The sequence below is a fragment of the Haliaeetus leucocephalus genome, unplaced genomic scaffold (genome assembly GCF_000737465.1).
Source record: "Haliaeetus leucocephalus isolate CR32 unplaced genomic scaffold, Haliaeetus_leucocephalus-4.0 Scaffold206, whole genome shotgun sequence".
NCBI classification, from domain to species: Eukaryota; Metazoa; Chordata; class Aves; order Accipitriformes; family Accipitridae; genus Haliaeetus; species Haliaeetus leucocephalus.
Window position 1 is genome coordinate 7,968,682 of NW_010972642.1, and position 18,158 is coordinate 7,986,839.

An 18,158-nucleotide genomic window follows, 5' to 3' on the forward strand; every position below is an offset into this window, starting at 1 on the left:
TTTAAGCAGCAATTAGCTGGGGATATTCTTCCCTTGTGGGTTTGAGTTCAGATGAGCCTACAGAGGACATCTGGTTCAGTTTTTCACATTTGCTGCAGAACCACAAGAGCTAGAATTTTGATTTCTTTAAAACCCTTCCTCGATCCCTAATGAAGCTGGCATTAATACGAAACTAGGTCTTTTCCTGCAGCTGGCGGGCAGCTGGATGCCCTGGCCTGTCCCCAGCCCCCAGAGGAACCCCATCCCACCTTGCCGTGCTTTGTAGCAATACTATTACAACACACCTGTACTTGTCAGCGCTCCAGAGACACTTTAGGTGAAGCTTTTTCGGTTGGAGTAATATGGGAGAGCAAGATGAGCGCAACAAGATGCCCTGTAAAAGGGCAAGACGTGCCCTTCCTCGGGCAGCTCGCCGTCCAGAGCCGGGGGGGGAAGAGCAGTAGCGGACCCCCGGGTCTGGATTTCGGGCTGTGTTTCGGTGAAGTCACACCCTTAACCAGGGAAGCACGGCTGCTATCTAGTGACCACCAGAAGTATTGCAATATCGGGTTAAAACGAGAATTGTGCCGTTTTCCTGGCAATGCAACTGGATCGCCGTGCGCTGACATCCTCTGGTACCCAGGTACCCGGGGGCAAACGGCTTATCGGGAGAGAAAAAGAGCAAATGGAGTTTCTGCCTCCAGACTTGAATTGTGTTCGCTTTTCTTCACAGTGACTCACCCGACTGCAGGACAGCCCTGAAGGAATCTCTCTTTCTGCCTCCTTCTTTGCCGTGGGCCTGGCACTCCAGCAGTGCAGATGCACCTTTTAAATCTCTAACAGCATACAATAAATTTCTGTTTGAACTGGACAAGCTGTTGCCTGGTTTAAAGCATTTGGCAATATGTGATGATATTTCTTTTTATTCTAGCTGTATTTTCTTTAGTAATATTTTCAAATAAGCATTTTGCCGTTAGGCCGAGCTGCAAATAGACTACATAAAACTCTATAACACAAAAAAGAGAGCAAGACTTGCTCTAAGAAACTGCAAACCTAAGCCTAGGAAAATGAATTATTAAATCAATTGCTCAAGATAGCAAGGCACATATATCTTCCTAGCTTGCTTGCTTACCTTGCCTTGATTTACGTGTCCATTTGTTTGTAGCCGTAATTACTGTGTCAGCACCAGTTTTGTGGAGCAAACCCAAGTAACATTAGCATTAACATGTAACATAAATTTTAAAGTAATATCAAATTAATGATACGATAACTTTTAGGACCAGTTCAATAATGGTTTGGATTTTGATTTCTAATAACATTCAGAAAGCAAAGCTGCCTATGAGGGGAATTTAATATCCTGAAGTTCTGACTGAAAAATGATCAGTTGTTCTCGTAGGTAAATAGTTTGATGGGAAGGAGTTGAGTCAGCAAGACCTTCCCATCTGTATTGGCAGTAACTATGGTGTCTCCAGCTCCCATAACTGAGATAACCATAAAAGTCCTTCACAAAAAATAACTTGATGATAACCTCAGACATACAGTACCTTATCTATAAACAAATGCCCTATATAGACAGAATACAATAGAATTTCCGCTGGGGAAAGCGAGACTGCATGGAAAGATCCAGTACCACGTATGATTTCTGCACTAAACTAACAGGCTACTGTTCTGCTTTCCTGTGTGAAAAAATAAAGTACTTACCACTGTAGGACTTAATATTCTTTCAGCAACAATTTTTTTACTTGGTTTGCTTCTCACACTGCTAATGTAAAGTAAGTGGGATATGAAGTTGTCTTAGAATGTGAATATGTAGAGAAAATGATGTTTGTTCACAGATTTCAGGATTAAGGTGGCAACCTTTAGGCAGCTGGATTTGGGCAAACATCTCTTTGGTAAGGATAAGGAGGGGGATGAAAAGGATGTTAGTTCTGGCAGTCCCTGGGGTCCTGGGGCTTGGATATGTGCCCACCTCAGCCTGTGGCTGAGTTTTGGGAACGAGGGGGCTGAGCTCTGCATGCCCCAGCTCTCTCTTCCCAGATAGTGTTTCACACTCTGCAGAAGTCCAGGTGTTGGAGCTCTCTGCTCCCTCCCAGCCTTGCTGTCGGCTCCAGGTAATGTCCTCTGCACAGCAAATGCTAAGTGGTCTGTGAGTAATTAGTCCTGTGTCTCCAGGTGGCTCACTGAGGGGCTGGGTAGTGTGTTCACCCAGTTCCTCTGCATGACTCGTCCCATCAGGACTGTCATTAGCCCCTCTCCTGGCTTACTGCATTATTTACTTCCCTGAAGAGTAGTCACGTGTTTTTCTGCATTTTCATCTTTTTCTTGTGCTCTCCATTTCCATGTGTGTTGCTCAGATGTTGCACTTTTATGTGGAGCGAAGGTTCTCTGACACATTTTTGTAGTTAACTACAGCTTAAAGCTAAATGCTTCAGAAAGAGCTGTTGAAAATCAAAGCCAGGTCCTGGGCATTTGCTTGCTTCTGGCACCCCCTACTTGGAGATGCAGACTTTAATTTGCCCCGTCCTTCCCTTCAGAGCGCTCTCCAAACGCACAGTTTTCCCCAGGTCATTAAAATCTAGATTATCCTGCAGAACTGGTTTCAGGCACAACCACACATATACGGCTCAATGGGTACAATTTTGGAGACTGGCTGAGAGGGGGAACAAACAGAAATAATTTAGACTAGAGCTGGTGCTGCAGGAAGAGTAACATGAAGCTATGGCTTCGGTTCATTTTGTGCCTGTTGCTCTTGGCACGGTCTAGCGGTACAACTGAGGTGACCAGACACAGAGGTACCTCTGAGAGACAAAGTCCAAGTTCCCCTTCTCCCCTCAGCCCCACTCCCCATCACACATTCTGGCTTCAGGGTACTTCAGGCGAGTTTTCTGTCTCTTCAGGCTCCCCAAACTGGCTCACAGTAAGCACAGAAGAAAACTGTCAGGTGTGCAAAGGGTAGCAATGGGGAAAGGCTAAGTAATTATTCTTTTGGTGGCAGCTAGCCAATATAGATTGACTTAGCTGCATTGTAAAATGGCAGCCTCTGAGCCGAGGAGTCTGACAGCAATCAGCTTCAGTCAGCATCCAGGTCCCAAACTGATGAGCTGTACGTAAACTGAGCATCTGCACCGCCTGGTGCCCACTGACTCTTACAAGGACCTCCTGAGCGCGCTGTGCCTCCTGCTGAAGTGATGCACCGCTGCTCTGCTGGCCCTGGCTGCAGGTTTCCAACAGAAGCTTCCCCAGCTTGCTTCCCCCTTCTTTCCCTTGCCTATTAAAACCACATTTTTGCTAGTCTTATTTGCTTCTCTAGTAGAGCACTTGTACCCATCCGTTCTTCACTTAGGAGAGTTTCAGAAGGGAGACCCTCGACAGCCTGCAGAGGGTGTGTTCAAAAGTTTGTCTGGTGCGTGGGGAGCTACCAGGCACTTCCAATAGGTTTTGCAATTTATGCTTCATTTTCTAGATGTTGTTTTATGGAAAACTCTAATGGGGAGAAAAAAAAGGTTTGAAGATTTCACAGAGTCCTTCATCTGTTACCTTTATTCACCAAGTAAATTATATTTCTAAGTATTTTTCATCCTGCAGTGTTACATGTCTATTTAATTTACTCTGACATCCAGACTAAACCGTAGGGATCACAATGATCTGTCTGATCATTGTGCACAGTTTCAGTGATGTGTGAATTATTGGGTTTACATGGAATATATAATCCCACTGCTGAAAAAATTTAACTTTTTTTTTTTTAAAGTCTAGCATTAGGTGGCACATATCTTTAACTCATTTTCATTCCTAAACAAAGGAAAATCTTTGCATGAATTCTGTGTTCAGAGATGAGGTATGATAGGTTAAGGAACATGGGGCTGTATTTCTCTTACAAAGCAAAGACATCTGAATTCCTGCCTTAGAGGCAAAGCAGAACTCAATTTGAGCTATAGAGTCTACCTGTGCTCACATAAATCACTTCTCCCTCATTAGTGACCTGAAAATTCTTAAATAAATCTGATTTAATCATATCTGTTAAATAGGAATTCATCCTCTGACGCACTATTTCCTAGATTTCCCTTCAAAAAAAGTAGTTTTATTAAACATGGTTAATCCTTCCCCATGTACATTTTTGCTTATGGCTGAAAGCAGATAGAAAGCTGACAATTTCTTCTTTGTCCTGCAAAGGTGTAGGATGGTATCTGCCATCCTATGTTGAGAAAAGCTGCATTCATTTGAATATACCCCTAAGTGATTGATTTTTTTAACATGTATTGCTGATGATTTCAAATTTGGCATGGAAAACCCCATCTATTTAAAATGACAGGTAGTTACTAGTGATTTTTAAAAATCTTTTCTCTCAATGTAAATTAGTGTGAAAGTAGAGAAAACATTGGTGAGTGTACAATTAAAAAAAAATTGAATTATTTCAACACTGCCATTTCTAACTGTGCTATTTCCCCAGACACAAATGAATAAAGTTGTATTTTAGTAGGAGATGCTAATATGTCCTTTTGTTATGAGACATTATTAGTGTCAAATGTATTGAGTTTCAGAAAACTGAGTTTAAAATAGGTTTCCAACTGTCTGGTTATTACTATCTTTTATCACATCCCCTTGCTGGTTGCTTTAAACTAATGTTCTTCTACACTTCTTTCCCCGGTGATGGCTTGAGAACCCACAAGATCAACACGGGAAATTGATTGCCTGTATGAAATACTGCAACTTATTATGCACTGAATAAAGTGAAAAAACAACCATAACTCCCTCTGAGTAAATGTAAAAGGAAACATTTTTTTCTTCATCTCATTCAATGGCAATAATTTTAAATGTCTTATAGCAGCAGTAGGTATAAAGCCTCTGCAAAGCTATGTATTTTGAATAACTTCAAAATGATACTAAACTTCATAGGCAAAGCAGAAGGTTCAACTCTTGCAAAAATAAGACAAATGTAACTATTAAAAGCAGTAGAGCAGTAAATTAAAGAGATTTAATGGATGAAATTGAAAAAAGAAAGGAAGGAGCAGAAAAAATGAAGGGAATAGGATGACTACAAAGCCTTGCTTTCCTGTTAGGTCAAAATTGTAATTTACAATTTTTTTTTCTTTTCTTGTAGTGGTTAAAACCGCCAAAATAATGCTGGTTTGCACAACAGTAGGCATGGCCAGCATTCAGACGTAAAAGCAGGCTGTCAGATCCTGGCAGTCACCTTGCCTAAGGAAAGCCTCAGCTGGCAGGGAGCGTGAGGCGAAACACATTGGTTCCCACCTTGGCTCCAGGGGCCGCGTCTCCCGTGCCATGCGTCATGTTTGCAACACGGTCGTGGGATGCACCTGGGTGGTTACTGCAGCTCAAATGACATGGTAGCAGCTCCTTAAGCTGTAGTAACTTACTTGCCTGAGTCCTCAACATGCAGCTGCAGAGTTTTGCAGAGCCATTTAAGGTGTCGAGATGTTGCCAGTACATTTAAATTGGCTTTGTCCTTCCAACTGCTTTCTCCTTTTCCTGGTTTCATGGAGTACAACTTAAAAGAAGACATTAAAGGGTGCAGCACAATGAAGCTCAGGTCTAATTTCTTTTACTGTGTGAATGAAGAAGGAAATCAAAAGTAAAATCAAGCATGGCATCTTAGCTGTTGCCAGATATTTGTCTGATAAGCGTATATCCTTGTTTGTCTTTTCAGACAGCTGAAGTGGCACTAGCCAATTTGAAGAATAAATACGAAAACGAAAAAGCAATGGTGACTGAAACCATGACCAAACTACGGAATGAATTAAAGGCTTTGAAGGAAGATGCAGCAACCTTCTCATCCTTGAGAGCAATGTTTGCAACCAGGTAAGGGAAATGGTTTCACCATCTGGCTCAGCATTGTAAAAGTAAATATGTGTGTGCTAAGTGAGAACAGACTTAGCTGTGTATGTTGGGTGCTTAGGAGGAGAGACAGAAATTATTTTCTACAAGGTCAGAGGTTTGCTGGATGAAGGTGAGTGAGTCTTAGAGTGCACACTGTGCAAAACCTGCAAGCTTTCAAGTGCTGCTGAGATGCGTGTCTTGGAAAATAAAGCTGGAGAATAGCAATGTCAATACAACCTTGAGTAAAGTGTTATAAATGCCAATATATGCCTCTGGTATATTTGCATTTACAGGGCTTTTTAAAGTGGAAATCAAATAGTAGATTTATGTGGCTGAGTTTCACATTCAGAAGTACACAGTGATTCTTTCATGTAAAGCTATCGATGTAAAGTTAATGATGATCTTTAGAAACCCATGTTTTCATTATCGTGAGATTTATTACTTACCCCTAGTAATATCTATTTCATCAACCAGCCTGTGCTGTAATCCAGCACTAATAATTGTGAGGCCACTGCAATTTCCCGCTCCAGCATGAATTCTTATTTTCTCACTCGGTGATATTCAATTTATTATCTTCTCCTTCACAGGATAAAAGTTTCACTTATTTTCTGTAACATAGTTACTCCTGGCAGGACAGTAATTAATCATCTCTCATCTTTCCTTCTCCCACACCTTCTTCAGAAGAGCTTTTGGTTTTAGCTGCTTTTTAAAAGTTTGCCTAAAAATAATTTTTTTTAAAGATCCAACATTTTAATCAATGAACTCTTAATTCCCAAGCATGCAAGGAAATTAGTATCCTTAGGAAATTATTCTGTTATATCAAGGCTTTTTTTTCCCCTTATGGTCAAAGACAATATAGGTTCGTTGCTTGTGCTTTAGTCCATAAGTGATAAGATGTCTTCATGCCTCATGCCAGCATCTCTCCAGTGTTCCCTGTGGTATATATAGGTGCCATCTCACCTCTTCCAGCCTTCTAAGGTCCTTGTTGCTTAGTGACAGTGGCAGCAGCAGCTGGGAGAGGTGGGAAGGAAGGAGAAGGGACATTGACATGCCATGACATGGGTGCTGTGTACAAATTCATCATAGGTCCATCGTCAGAAGAGTACGTGTAGTGCCATAATGGAAATGAAGAACCAACTCAGCAGGTGGTGTGAACCAAGGTAGCTCCATTGATTTCATTGGCATCTAAAGATTTTCTTCAAGAACGGGAAGTTGTGTGTGTGTATTAGAAATGTATGTGTCGATCTTTATTTGCAAGCTCATTATTCTAGGAGATACATGATTGTACTAACCCTATAGACTACTTGGAAGGCTACTAACTCCAGGGGAGAGGAGTGGCATCATAAGCATAAAGCAAAAAAGGGTCTTGCGTGGAGCATAAATCATCAACCTACAAGGTAATAGAAGTTTGCAAAGATTTAGAAGTTGTTACTTAAAGGGAATGTTAGGCTGTTGGTGTGCTGAATGCTCTTTATCCTATTTATGCATTCTGAGTGCACACTTCTGTTGGGTTTAAGGCTTAAGGTTTAATATCTTCTGTGAGAATTAGGCTTAAATGATGCTATTCATCTAGGTGCCTTTTCTAGGTGTCTTGTGTGCAGGATGCAATGAAGCTTCTGTTTCTCTTCTATGAACTATAAAGGGAATCTGGGTGACTTGCTGAGTTACAGATTTCCACTTTGTAAATGTCTAATATTAACAGAGATACCCCCACCCAAGCATCTACTGCTGTTGGTAAACTCCATGCAATAGTGATTAAACACTCAGTGCATGGCCTGTGGAATGTATCGCTGCCCTTGAGGTTGTAAGTTTTGCCCAGTATTTTCTGAGCACAGTTATAAAAAGTCATTCACTGCAAGGTCGTGTGCATCAGTGTGCTCCTATAGATTTTTCTGTTGTAAAATATTCCTTTTCCTTCCTTGCTGTGGAATATAATGGCCTTTATAATTAAATCAATCTTCCTAAATGTTCAAATCATTGACTCATTCTGAATAGTCCATTTGGAATAGCATTTGCTTAAATGACAGAGAGCTGATATATTCTAGATGTCTGTTGAAGAATAGAAACCTGTTTGAAAATACAAGACTCTAAGATTCTCCATGCAGTAACATTAGATGCAATAGCAACCTTCAGCATATAAGAGCAATCGTTTAGTCTTCTGTTGAATAAAACAGTGGTTTCCATGGTTATCCTGCATCACATGGTTCTTACTCCTGAATTTGTACTGTAGGGAGTACATCCCTCTGATAGTAGAGTTATATTATAGATCTGAAAATAATTTCATATACTGTTTGATAGAGCAATATCCTTTCTCTTTCATAAACCATCCTTTTCTGTTCATTTGGTGCCCAAATGGATGTTCATTCTGGTGGTGAACTTGTGTGGTTTCTTCCTCAAATGCACTGGATAAATGTCATATTACATTATAAGGAGAGCACAGCACATCTGTTTCCAGTCTGAACAGTGAAGATAACTTTTATTCAAAGCTCCTCTATGCAGAAAGCAGGAGCCATCCTTTTTCTGTGTTTTTCCTTGACACTTGTGCATCCTTCCATTCCTTAATTTCTTTCTTCAGTTCTTCTCTCCTCTGGCTCAGGTCCTTCTGTCCTGCTTGTACCTCTACTTTTGCTCTTTTTCCTTCAGGGACTGTTTTTTTCCCAAACCAAAAATCTCTGTGGTTCTGATCTCTACACCTTCCTCCTTCCCTCTTCATTAGCCTTGTGATCCCTTTCTGAATTTATTTCAGACCTGTCAAGAATATGTCTTCAATACAGTTCAAACTCCCTTTTTCCCAAACACCTCTCTTTAAAAAAAGAAAGCAACAGCATATAAAACCTTCTTTCCTGTGGGATGCATGGGGTTGGCAGAGCAGAGTTGAAGTTCCTGTGCGATGCCAGGGCCATGTGCTGCCCATCAGATTTGCAGCTCCTGCCTTTAGCCTGCTTATTTTGTCCTGGGCTGCTTCTGGTGAGACCCTTTCCTGCCCCTCCTGTCATTTCCCTTCACTCCAACCCCGAGTCGCTGACCCAGGGTGGGAGCTGTGGGAGTGGGAAGCAGGGAGATGGGCAGCCAGCACTCATCCAGCGGGAAAATGAAAAATAAATTCTTTAAAACATTAGCTTTCCAGTCTAGAGTAGGGGTTGCCTTGGGAGAGAAAGGGAAGAGAAGTCTCATGCTGAAGGATAGAAGGAACTACTTTTAAGGCAGGATCCTAAAAGGATTCAGAAAGCTAATTTTACATATCCCTACACATGCTTGCTTTCCCAGCCTAAACAGAGATACTCAGAAGAAGAGAGCAAGAAATATTATTCATTATTGTCACAGTCCTGACACTGCATGAACTGATTTTATTCTCTATCCATCAAGATGTTTTCTTATGGTTAAGACTTAAAAAAAAAAGTGTGCTGAAGAGATGGACTAGGAAGTTTGGACAGGTCCTGGAGTTACCCTACATGAGAAAACATTTATGAGCAGAAGAGAATTATGCTTATATGGCTGGAGCAGGGACCTGTCATTGTCAGTGTCACTGGGTTTTAGCTCAAGCTCTGCTATGATTTATGTTATCTAAATTATGCGTAAGCCTGACTCGGTATTTGGTTTGCATTCCTAGACGCAAGAGATAGATGGAACTAGAAATCCCTTAAATTCCTATATAAGCTTCTTGGATCAGTTCATACAAAATAAGTGGGCTTATGTGTTTGTCTCCTTCCTTTCTGAGACAAGAGAAATGAGAAATAGGCAATAAGTAGACCAGCAGACAGCAAGATAACAGTGATGTTTATTTAATAGTCACTTCCAGCTAACACCCATCCTGGAGCAAGGGGGAAACTGGGAAAGAGCTCTGACTCAGGAGGACATAACCTAACTTTTGTTACTCACTACTATTTGAGTACTTCTGAAAGACCTGTTCAGAACCCTGGTGCATCCTGGAGACCTGCTTGGTCCGCAGTGGTCTGTGCCATGCCAGAAGTCATCTCTCCTAGGAGCTCTTAACCTTTTTCTTCCTCGGTATGCTGTGAGCCTTGATGGATGTTTACAAAATGTGTGGGTAAAAGGCAATATGGATGTGTGTTATGCTTTTTTCTTCTTTAATTCTTCTCTTTTTATCCTACACTTGGATGTAGCAGGGAATATTTCAGTGAAGGGAAACGCCGTGGCTGCAGGCAGTAGCTACCTCCCACTACATGGAATAACTTTCGCTGCTGCAGACTTCAAGGAGATCTGAGGCTGTTAATTCAGCAGTTTCTAAAGTTTAATTATGGTCTTTACTTGACTGATTTAGGTTTAACCTTTCTGAACACTGTTTCTCAAAAAAAGCCCCAATGTGCTTGAGCAACAAAACACGGAGACAATAGACCATGTGTTTATGAAAAATAATAGGAAACTTGGAGTCACGGTGGAGGTCAGATGACTGGAACCACCCAAACACTGCAGTGAACTGCCAAAAATGCGGGGTTGCTGTTATGGGGAGACTTCTAGGAAGGGCATGTAATTAATCAGAACAGTTGGAAAATGTTGTATTAATGAGATTGGTTTTTGTCTTGAGTTTGAGGCCAGCTGACAGCATCTAGTATATCCAGATTTCTAGAACCAGCTTGTTATAGTTCATAGCAGATTACGAGCAGCAGGTTTGCCTAAATCTGCTTTAGTAATATCCATCTTCATGGAGCTTATGTTTCTTAACTGCTCGTAGCTGCTTTTACAAAGCAGATGTCTAGATACCAAGAACACGTCTTAAAGCCTGAAGAAAACCAAACTTTTTCCAAAAAGAAAATTGGCTTATTGGCGTACTAAGGCAAGGCAGTTTGTTCCTCTAGCGGCACTGTGCAGCAGGTGTAGCTGCAGATGATACTTTTTTAAAATTTTCAAAAGAAAAAAAAAGGTGTCTTCTAGACAAAGAGGAAAGCAGGAGGGAAGAGGAGGGATGGATACAGGATCTATCTGCTTACAAGAATGAGTCTTAAAACTCTCATAGCACAGATATTACAGTAATTCCTATTTCAAATGAATTTAATTTAATCTCCAGAATGCTGATTTCATTCTAATGTCTCTGTCAAAAACACTGCCTGAAGCATCAATAGACATCTCATGGCTTGGAGCAGAAATAGGTGTGCAAGCTGGCTTTAAGCCAACCAACATTGCAGAAATATCTCTCTTCCTCAAGGCTTGAATAAAGACAGTCATGCTTATTAAGGTCCTGTAGAGGAAAGATAATACTGAAACTGTCACTGAAACTATGGCTGACTTAGTCATTTTGCCTCCAGTGCCTGAATTATTCAAAAGGAGAGAGCAATATATAAATACGTGTGTGTTTGTGTGTGAAGAATAACTATGAATTTTTGAGTATACTTCATTTCTGTTTCCCAAGGAGAAGATTAAAGTTTCAGGGAAATTAGTTTCATCCCTCAGTTTGCAATAATTCAAAAGTTTATTGTGTCACACATTTTGAGGAGGAAAACTAAAATTATTTTCTGTGCTTGTTTCCTGTGAGTGATACCGATTAAGTTAAATCCTCATCCATTACACTATTGTAATTACACAGCAAAGCTATTTAGATTTATTCAGATCATGTGGGGAGGAGGTTTGACAAAAGGCGCATCATTTAATGTGAAAAATTCTTGGATGTTGCCACAAATGTCCGATGGTCAGACAGTACTGCTACCTGTGAATCATTTCACTACTGGTATACATTTATCACTCTTGGTTCTTACTGATTAGATGGTCTATTTTTAACAAACTGAAGCTATTTTATTTTGAAAAGTGACTCAGACCATGCTGAAATGCCTTGCTCTTCCTGTTAACTTTAGGAATTGAATTCAGTCTTAAATGCTAACAAAATCACGAGAAAGGTGTTTTTGTTTCAAAATCTGTATCAGAGTTCTAAAGAAAATGAAAAAGATACAGTTTTTCATGCAGATAAAAGAGGCTGAGGGTTAAAAAAGAGTAGGTGACCACAGCAGTGGATACCTGAGCACACCTCCAAGAGATTCAATAGTAAATGTGAAATAACTTCCAGGCATGGGTTTTCCTGAATAGTACCTCTTTAATCAGTTAACAATGGCAAACAACTGAGGGCTTCTCACTTCACAAAATCTGAGTTGTCAGGTGTTCAAAGTACTTGCAGTCTTCTTTTCATCATTTTTGGTAATATTTTGCAGAAGTGGATATTACTGTCTATGGAAAATAGTATTATCTAATTAGTAGACATTCTTATCCATGGTGAGTTACTAGCAGAACCAGCACCCAAAATTGTTATTTGTGGTCTAACCTGGAGATAATCCCAAACTTCCCCTCTAATTGCTTGTTATCTGCATTGAGAACGTATTATATTGTCATAGACTACTCTGATATTATAGATAGAGGTTCTCCTGCTGAATGGGAAGTGTTATCATTCAAATCCAAGTCCAAATTTATTCAAAGTGGGAACAGAAGAATTCAGGCTGTCTGCTTCCAGGATCAGATTTGGCAAAAGCTTGGATCTGAATCTAGCCCTGTAACTGCAGCCCAGGAATATGATCACTGGTAGGGTTGGTTCTTGGACTGGTTCCCCAGATTTCTGCCCTGTTTGTTTTCCCAGGTGTGATGAGTACGTCACGCAGCTGGATGAGATGCAGAGGCAGCTAGCAGCTGCAGAGGATGAGAAGAAGACCCTAAACTCTCTGTTGCGCATGGCTATCCAGCAAAAACTTGCCCTTACCCAGCGGCTGGAGGATTTAGAGTTCGACCACGAGCAGTCCCGACGCAGCAAAGGCAAGCTTGGAAAGAGCAAGATCGGCAGCCCTAAAGTAAGTGAGGAGGCATCAGCCACCGTGCCAAGCATAGACACTTTCCTCCTGCATAGTCAGGGCCCACAGCAACCAAACTTACTGGTCAGCAGTGGCACTCAGAGGAAAAGGTATGCATGCAGTGATCTTTACAGTACAGTGCAGTGGCCAGACTTTCATTAAAGTCGTTCACTGAATTGTAAACGGGGTTTTTTTTTCGGTTTTGGGGGTTTTTTTTGTACTTTGACTGGGGAGAAGGAGGTGGAGAGGGTATGAATATGAAATTCAAAGCCTGGCAACACGTGGTTCTGATCCACCTACTCACTATGTTGTTTCCTTCTCCTTAATGCAGTGTTTTGAACTATATTCTGTCAGTGTCTCAGTGCATCTTGTATGTCTTTAATATTAGCGTGAATGTATTTTCTTTAACAAGTTTTCCTTAAGTTTTCCTTAAGGTTTTCCATAATGAGCATCTGAAATAAAAAAAGGATTGTGGTCTATGAGCATTTCAGTGCTTAACACAAAAGAAACTGCATCTCTTTGTTAAGCTCTGGTGCTCACTTGTTCTTCATCAGTGCGAAAAGAATATGGATGCGTTCACTCAAATCAATTTTTCTACATGGGAGCAAGCAACCTTTTGAAGGGGGATGGCTGCCATTCATAACCTAATGCAAATATTTCGCTGTTCAAGCAGTGAGTTCTCATCTTGTCTTGTGACTGCCCTGCCAAAGCTCTATAGGCGTGGGGATCGCCACGGTTCTGAAGATGAAGAGGACTCTCTGTTAGAGAAGTCCTAGATAATCATTCCCTTTTCTTGTATGCTCTAGTCACAATGCAAAACCAAGAGAACATTCAGGGAGCCTTGTACATGTCGACTCCAGGGTGCTGAGATATAACTCAACCTCATCTCCTCCTCCCCTGATATGACCCAGGATTTCCAATGCAGGCAAGGTGCCCTGCTGTGGAAATGACGTGGGGTAGCAACGCTAGTTGGTTTTTACCTGTTAAGCAAATTAACCTGATGTTGTCATTCATGAGGCTTTGAAAGGTAATTAAAGTAAAACTCTTTTGTTTCCATATGTATTTTTCTTGGATCTCCTGCAAGACTATTCTCACCTTCCCTTTGTGATCAGAGCCATCCCAGGACTTCAGGGACCTACCTCCAGAAATTATTAAGAGCCCCCCCTCATCCCGCCTCCACAGAATCATATCTTCTGAGGGGCCCCCCTTCCATGAGTGAATTCATCCATGGGCACCGTCTCAGCAAGGAAAAAAGGTTAACCGTGGCCACACCAGGTAAACATTTTTTCCTTGGGTGCATGTGGTGCTGAGTGGTTAGCAGAGCAGGGGACCCTCCCAGCACTGCAGATGCAATCTAATTTGGGCATTTTCTTGAGACCTGAAAAGCAAAATGTCTCCTCCTGTGTCACCTGTGGCAGGAGATGACATTCTGCCGGCGGTGGCCCAAACTGGTTCCAGATGCAGTGGGGAAAGTCCTGCTGTGGTATAGGTGGGTGCAGTCCTGCTGGGATCCACAGAGGCTGCACCCCTGTGCCTGGGTGCTGCTCAGTCTGGTGGTTGTGCTGGTAGTCCCCATGGAAGACGCAAACCCACCGGGACAGAGGAGTCAGATGTGTGAGGACCAGCAAGGGAGTGATTGGCAGCATGCAGGAGCCTACGCAGCATCCATCTTCTGTTGGCCCTGGAGTGTTCAATCAGGTTTTTCTAAAGGGTAACGTTAAACTAACAGAAGGTTTAGTTTATATAAATTGAGTCATGAAGTTTATCTTTGCAGGAAGCTTTTGCTCTTCATTTCCTGCCAAAATGTAGTATCTGCTTCGAACAAGGTGTAGAAAAGAAACGCAGACTGGAATGCCATTTTAAAGGTTGTGACATCTTTCTGCTCCTGACAGACAAGCTAGTAATTACTTTTTTTCTGCGTCTGAGCAGAACCTTTAGCCTTTAAATGTGCACACTCTTGTCTGGTGGTAAATTTTTTCATTCTTTGTTCTGAAATTTGTTATACACACAAAGCATAAGTAGAAAATATAAAAGCTAAAACCCATAAAGTGGTTTCTGCTCAAGCAAATGTTCATTTTGGAGAGCTGAGCAATATCCTGTAGTACATTCTATCTCTCACTCAGTGCCAGCAATATCACAGCTGCCTTTGAGTAGTGCCATGCAAGTAACACCCACTCAGAGGACAAGAATGAAACTGCAGAGAGTCTAAACAAGACATTTTCCTAAGGAGTGTTGCAATAAATAAATGAGCTGGCTCCTGGGGACAAAAAGGTGGGGAGGGTGAAAGACACGAAGACTTTAAAATATACAAAATAAATGGTACTGATCTTTCAGCAATTCCTTTGTATTTTGTCGGCAATGGAAGACCACGTGCTCGTTTTCTACCCCATAGACAGGATTCTATTTCCTAAACACTGGCAGTGTCTCTTGTGTTCTTTCCTCTTCATTTTACAACAGAATAAGGATGATTTTCTTTCTGATGGACATCTCTTTAAGGAACTGGATTTTGCATTTTCTGTATAGCCAAAATCCCCAGTTTGGAAATCCAAGGATCTAGGGCCCAAAATGGCAATCTTCTAACATACAATTTACAAGACTCTTCTAATTGTGACTGTACTTCCCATATACAATTTACAATAGTGCCAGGCCAAGGAGAACCAGATTTTAATCCAAGGACTGCATGATCTGTATGTGAAGAGCTCTTGACTGTATATTGTAAATGCAGTTTAGTGGAAGAAGTAATGATTTTAAAAAGGAATTGTGCTCAACAGATAGGTAAACACAATTTCCTGTATTGCAAAATTGTTAGTAAAATGGTAAAATATGAGGTCTTTGAATTTGGGACTCTGAATCCTGAATGTCTTTGTGCATTAATTTTTTTTTTCACCATTTTCGTGGACCAGCATCTGATATCTCACGGAGTATCACAGATGCACGGACCACAGATTGAGAAACACTGACACAGTCTCTGACTTTTTCCAGCAACAGAGGCCAAAGGATGAAGCAACCTGAAAAGTAGAATTGTCCAGAAAATAATGTTTGCCTGGCATTTTAGGTACATCTCTACATATTCAGAGACAGCATTATTGTTTTACCTTACAATTGTCCCTATGAATCTACAACAGTCCCAGTTTTCTGAATGCATTTGTCAGAATTTTATGCCATCACATGGCCTTAGTCTCAGCCTGTGAGACTGACAGGTTCAAACCAGAGATTCTTCTGAGCACTCAGATTCCAGTATTAGCAAGCCCCATGTTAGAATCAGGTTGAGGATTAGGTAGGGAATTTTTCAGCATTGTTCTTGCCAATTTCTGGAAGATTTCTTACTGCTGTTAACAGATCAAAGGAATGATGCACAACGTGGGATTTTTCTTGCTATCTTTCTAATTATCCGTTTCCTGAAAGTAAGGAACAGTGAAGGATGTTATTCTGCTGCTTTTATAGGGAATGTTTAAAAGCCTCATATCAGAAAGAGCTTCTTTTCCCAGATGATTTGTGCAGTCAAGCAAGCCAGCAAGAAACGTAGCAACCCACACCTGCTTCTTCATCAGAGAGGATGCAAAAGAACAGCATCCAAACTCGAACACTATGGAGCAGAGTATAGCTTGGCTTGAGGCTGTGTCCTCGGAAGTGGAGGAGCAATGAAGCCTAAATTAAATGCAATGAGGTTTGGGTTTTTTTCTTTTAAATTTGTGAACTATTTCCTTTAGATGAATATTTCACACACATGATGTGCAGGCTTCCCTATCCTTTCATTAGCTCCCAGTGTTGTGGGGACTGGGAGGCTGTAGTTGGGAATGCATTTGATGGAGAGGAAGAGCCAAAATAACTAAAGTTGGTAGAGGGAGAAACCAGGCAGGCTCCCCTGCCCCATGCTCCCCAGGCAGTAGGCAAGGTGTGCTTGTCTTTTCTCTTGCACCTTCTTCTGGACTTGGTGCTTGAGAGAAGAGGCTACCTTCACCATGCGCTGGCCCCAGCTTGACTGCTGCTGGCTACCTGGTAGAGGAAACCTGGGATTACTTTTCGCAGCCTTCATCAGAGGAAGACCCTGGCATGAAGACTGACTAGTGAAGACCAGCTGAGTTAAAGACCTCTCAATAAAGAGATTGTTATTTCCTAATTGGTGTCCGTTTGGCTGCCTTCAACTTTAAATCAGCATGCATGTCCCTCTGACATGAAGCTGTGGCAGCATGACTTTATCTGAGCTTTCTAATTGAAGTAATAGTTCCTAACTGCGGCGGCTAAAAATACCACTCGGTCCATTTCCAAACTATCATGTTCCATTTCCCCTAGGTAGTAGTATGCATTAAGCTTTGCTGTGTGTTTCACTTCTTCTGTTATTTTCTATTGTTTTTACACTTTAAAGTCTTTATTCTTCTTCTGATAGACAGAATCAGCCGGTATGTGCCCAACACAATTCCAGCCCGCTTTTGCATGTGGCTCTTTTCATAACTACATGAAGAAGTCAGGGCATATAGAAAGCCTAAGGCTGGATTTTACGGTGTGTAACACTATATTAGAAATTACCTTTCCTTTGCGGTTGCATTCAAACTCCTTGAATATAAAGTCACTAGGTGCCTCTTAATATCCCACAGTCCCAAATATGAAATACGCTTCTCTTGACTTGTTCAAGGAAAGAACAAGACAGAAGAAGTTTGCTGTAGGTGCCCTGATACCACTCTTTTCTCTAGCGGTTATTTTAGCATGAAAATTCTAAAAGTTCTCTAATTTTAGCTTAAAATTAAATCAATCAAGATCCTTGTGTGGATGATGCATCTGAAGAAAAAGGTTTCCCAACAGGCTTATGAGATGGAGAGTAACTAATGGCTGCAGCCATCTCCCTTAAACAGGGGCAGTTAAAGGATCAACTATGATCTGCCTGAAAGTCTCTCCTTCGTTGAAGTGCCCCCTGAAACAAACTGTGGTAGGTGCTTCTTTTCCATATTGTTTACAATTGTAGGTAACACAGGGCAGATTTCATTATTTAAAATCCCACCCAGGAGAAACTTTGAATATTAAAGTGTTTCATATTTCCTAGGAAATCGGATCATAAGAAGCAATCCTTTCCCTTCTGTACAGTCACATATTTTACTTTATTAGAATAGAAAAAGGAAAAGTAGCCTTAAAATGTGACAGATTTATCTCAAATTCAAAGCCTGGCTGAGGTCAGGTGCTTAGTTGACATAACTGAGGCTAGCCCCATGGGCTTCAACAGCACTATGCTAGTTTACTCCAGTCCCAAGCTTCTGTTTTGTAGGGTTTAGATTTTATTGTTCTTTATTGTTCTTCGTGTGCAAAACCACTGCAAAATTGGGTAATTTTGTGGAGTTGCTCATTTCTGAAAGCACATTAAACCTGGAAGTTTTCTTGCTTTTCAGGTGTCTTTCAAGGCTGATTTACAGAATGGCATTTGATTTTCACAGGAGACTAATGTGGAAGATAAAGATAGCACAAGGAGTGACATATAATAGTACAGTAACTGCTCAAGCACTAAGCTCACCACACCCATCATACATAATTAAGAGTATATAGTATATACTTATATATAATATAAAAGTC

General features: G+C 41.1%; 1 protein-coding gene across 1 annotated transcript in view; it reads left to right on the forward strand.

Moving 5' to 3' along the window:
- Nucleotides 1–18,158, forward strand: part of BICD1 (bicaudal D homolog 1 (Drosophila)) — a 175,952-nt gene that overhangs the window by 140,854 nt on the left and 16,940 nt on the right. Inside the window, exons 6-8 of the mRNA XM_010566237.1 lie at nt 5,645–5,796; nt 12,392–12,709; nt 13,684–13,874. Coding sequence (XP_010564539.1) covers nt 5,645–5,796; nt 12,392–12,709; nt 13,684–13,874 — 661 coding nt within the window. The remainder of the gene's footprint in view (nt 1–5,644; nt 5,797–12,391; nt 12,710–13,683; nt 13,875–18,158) is intronic.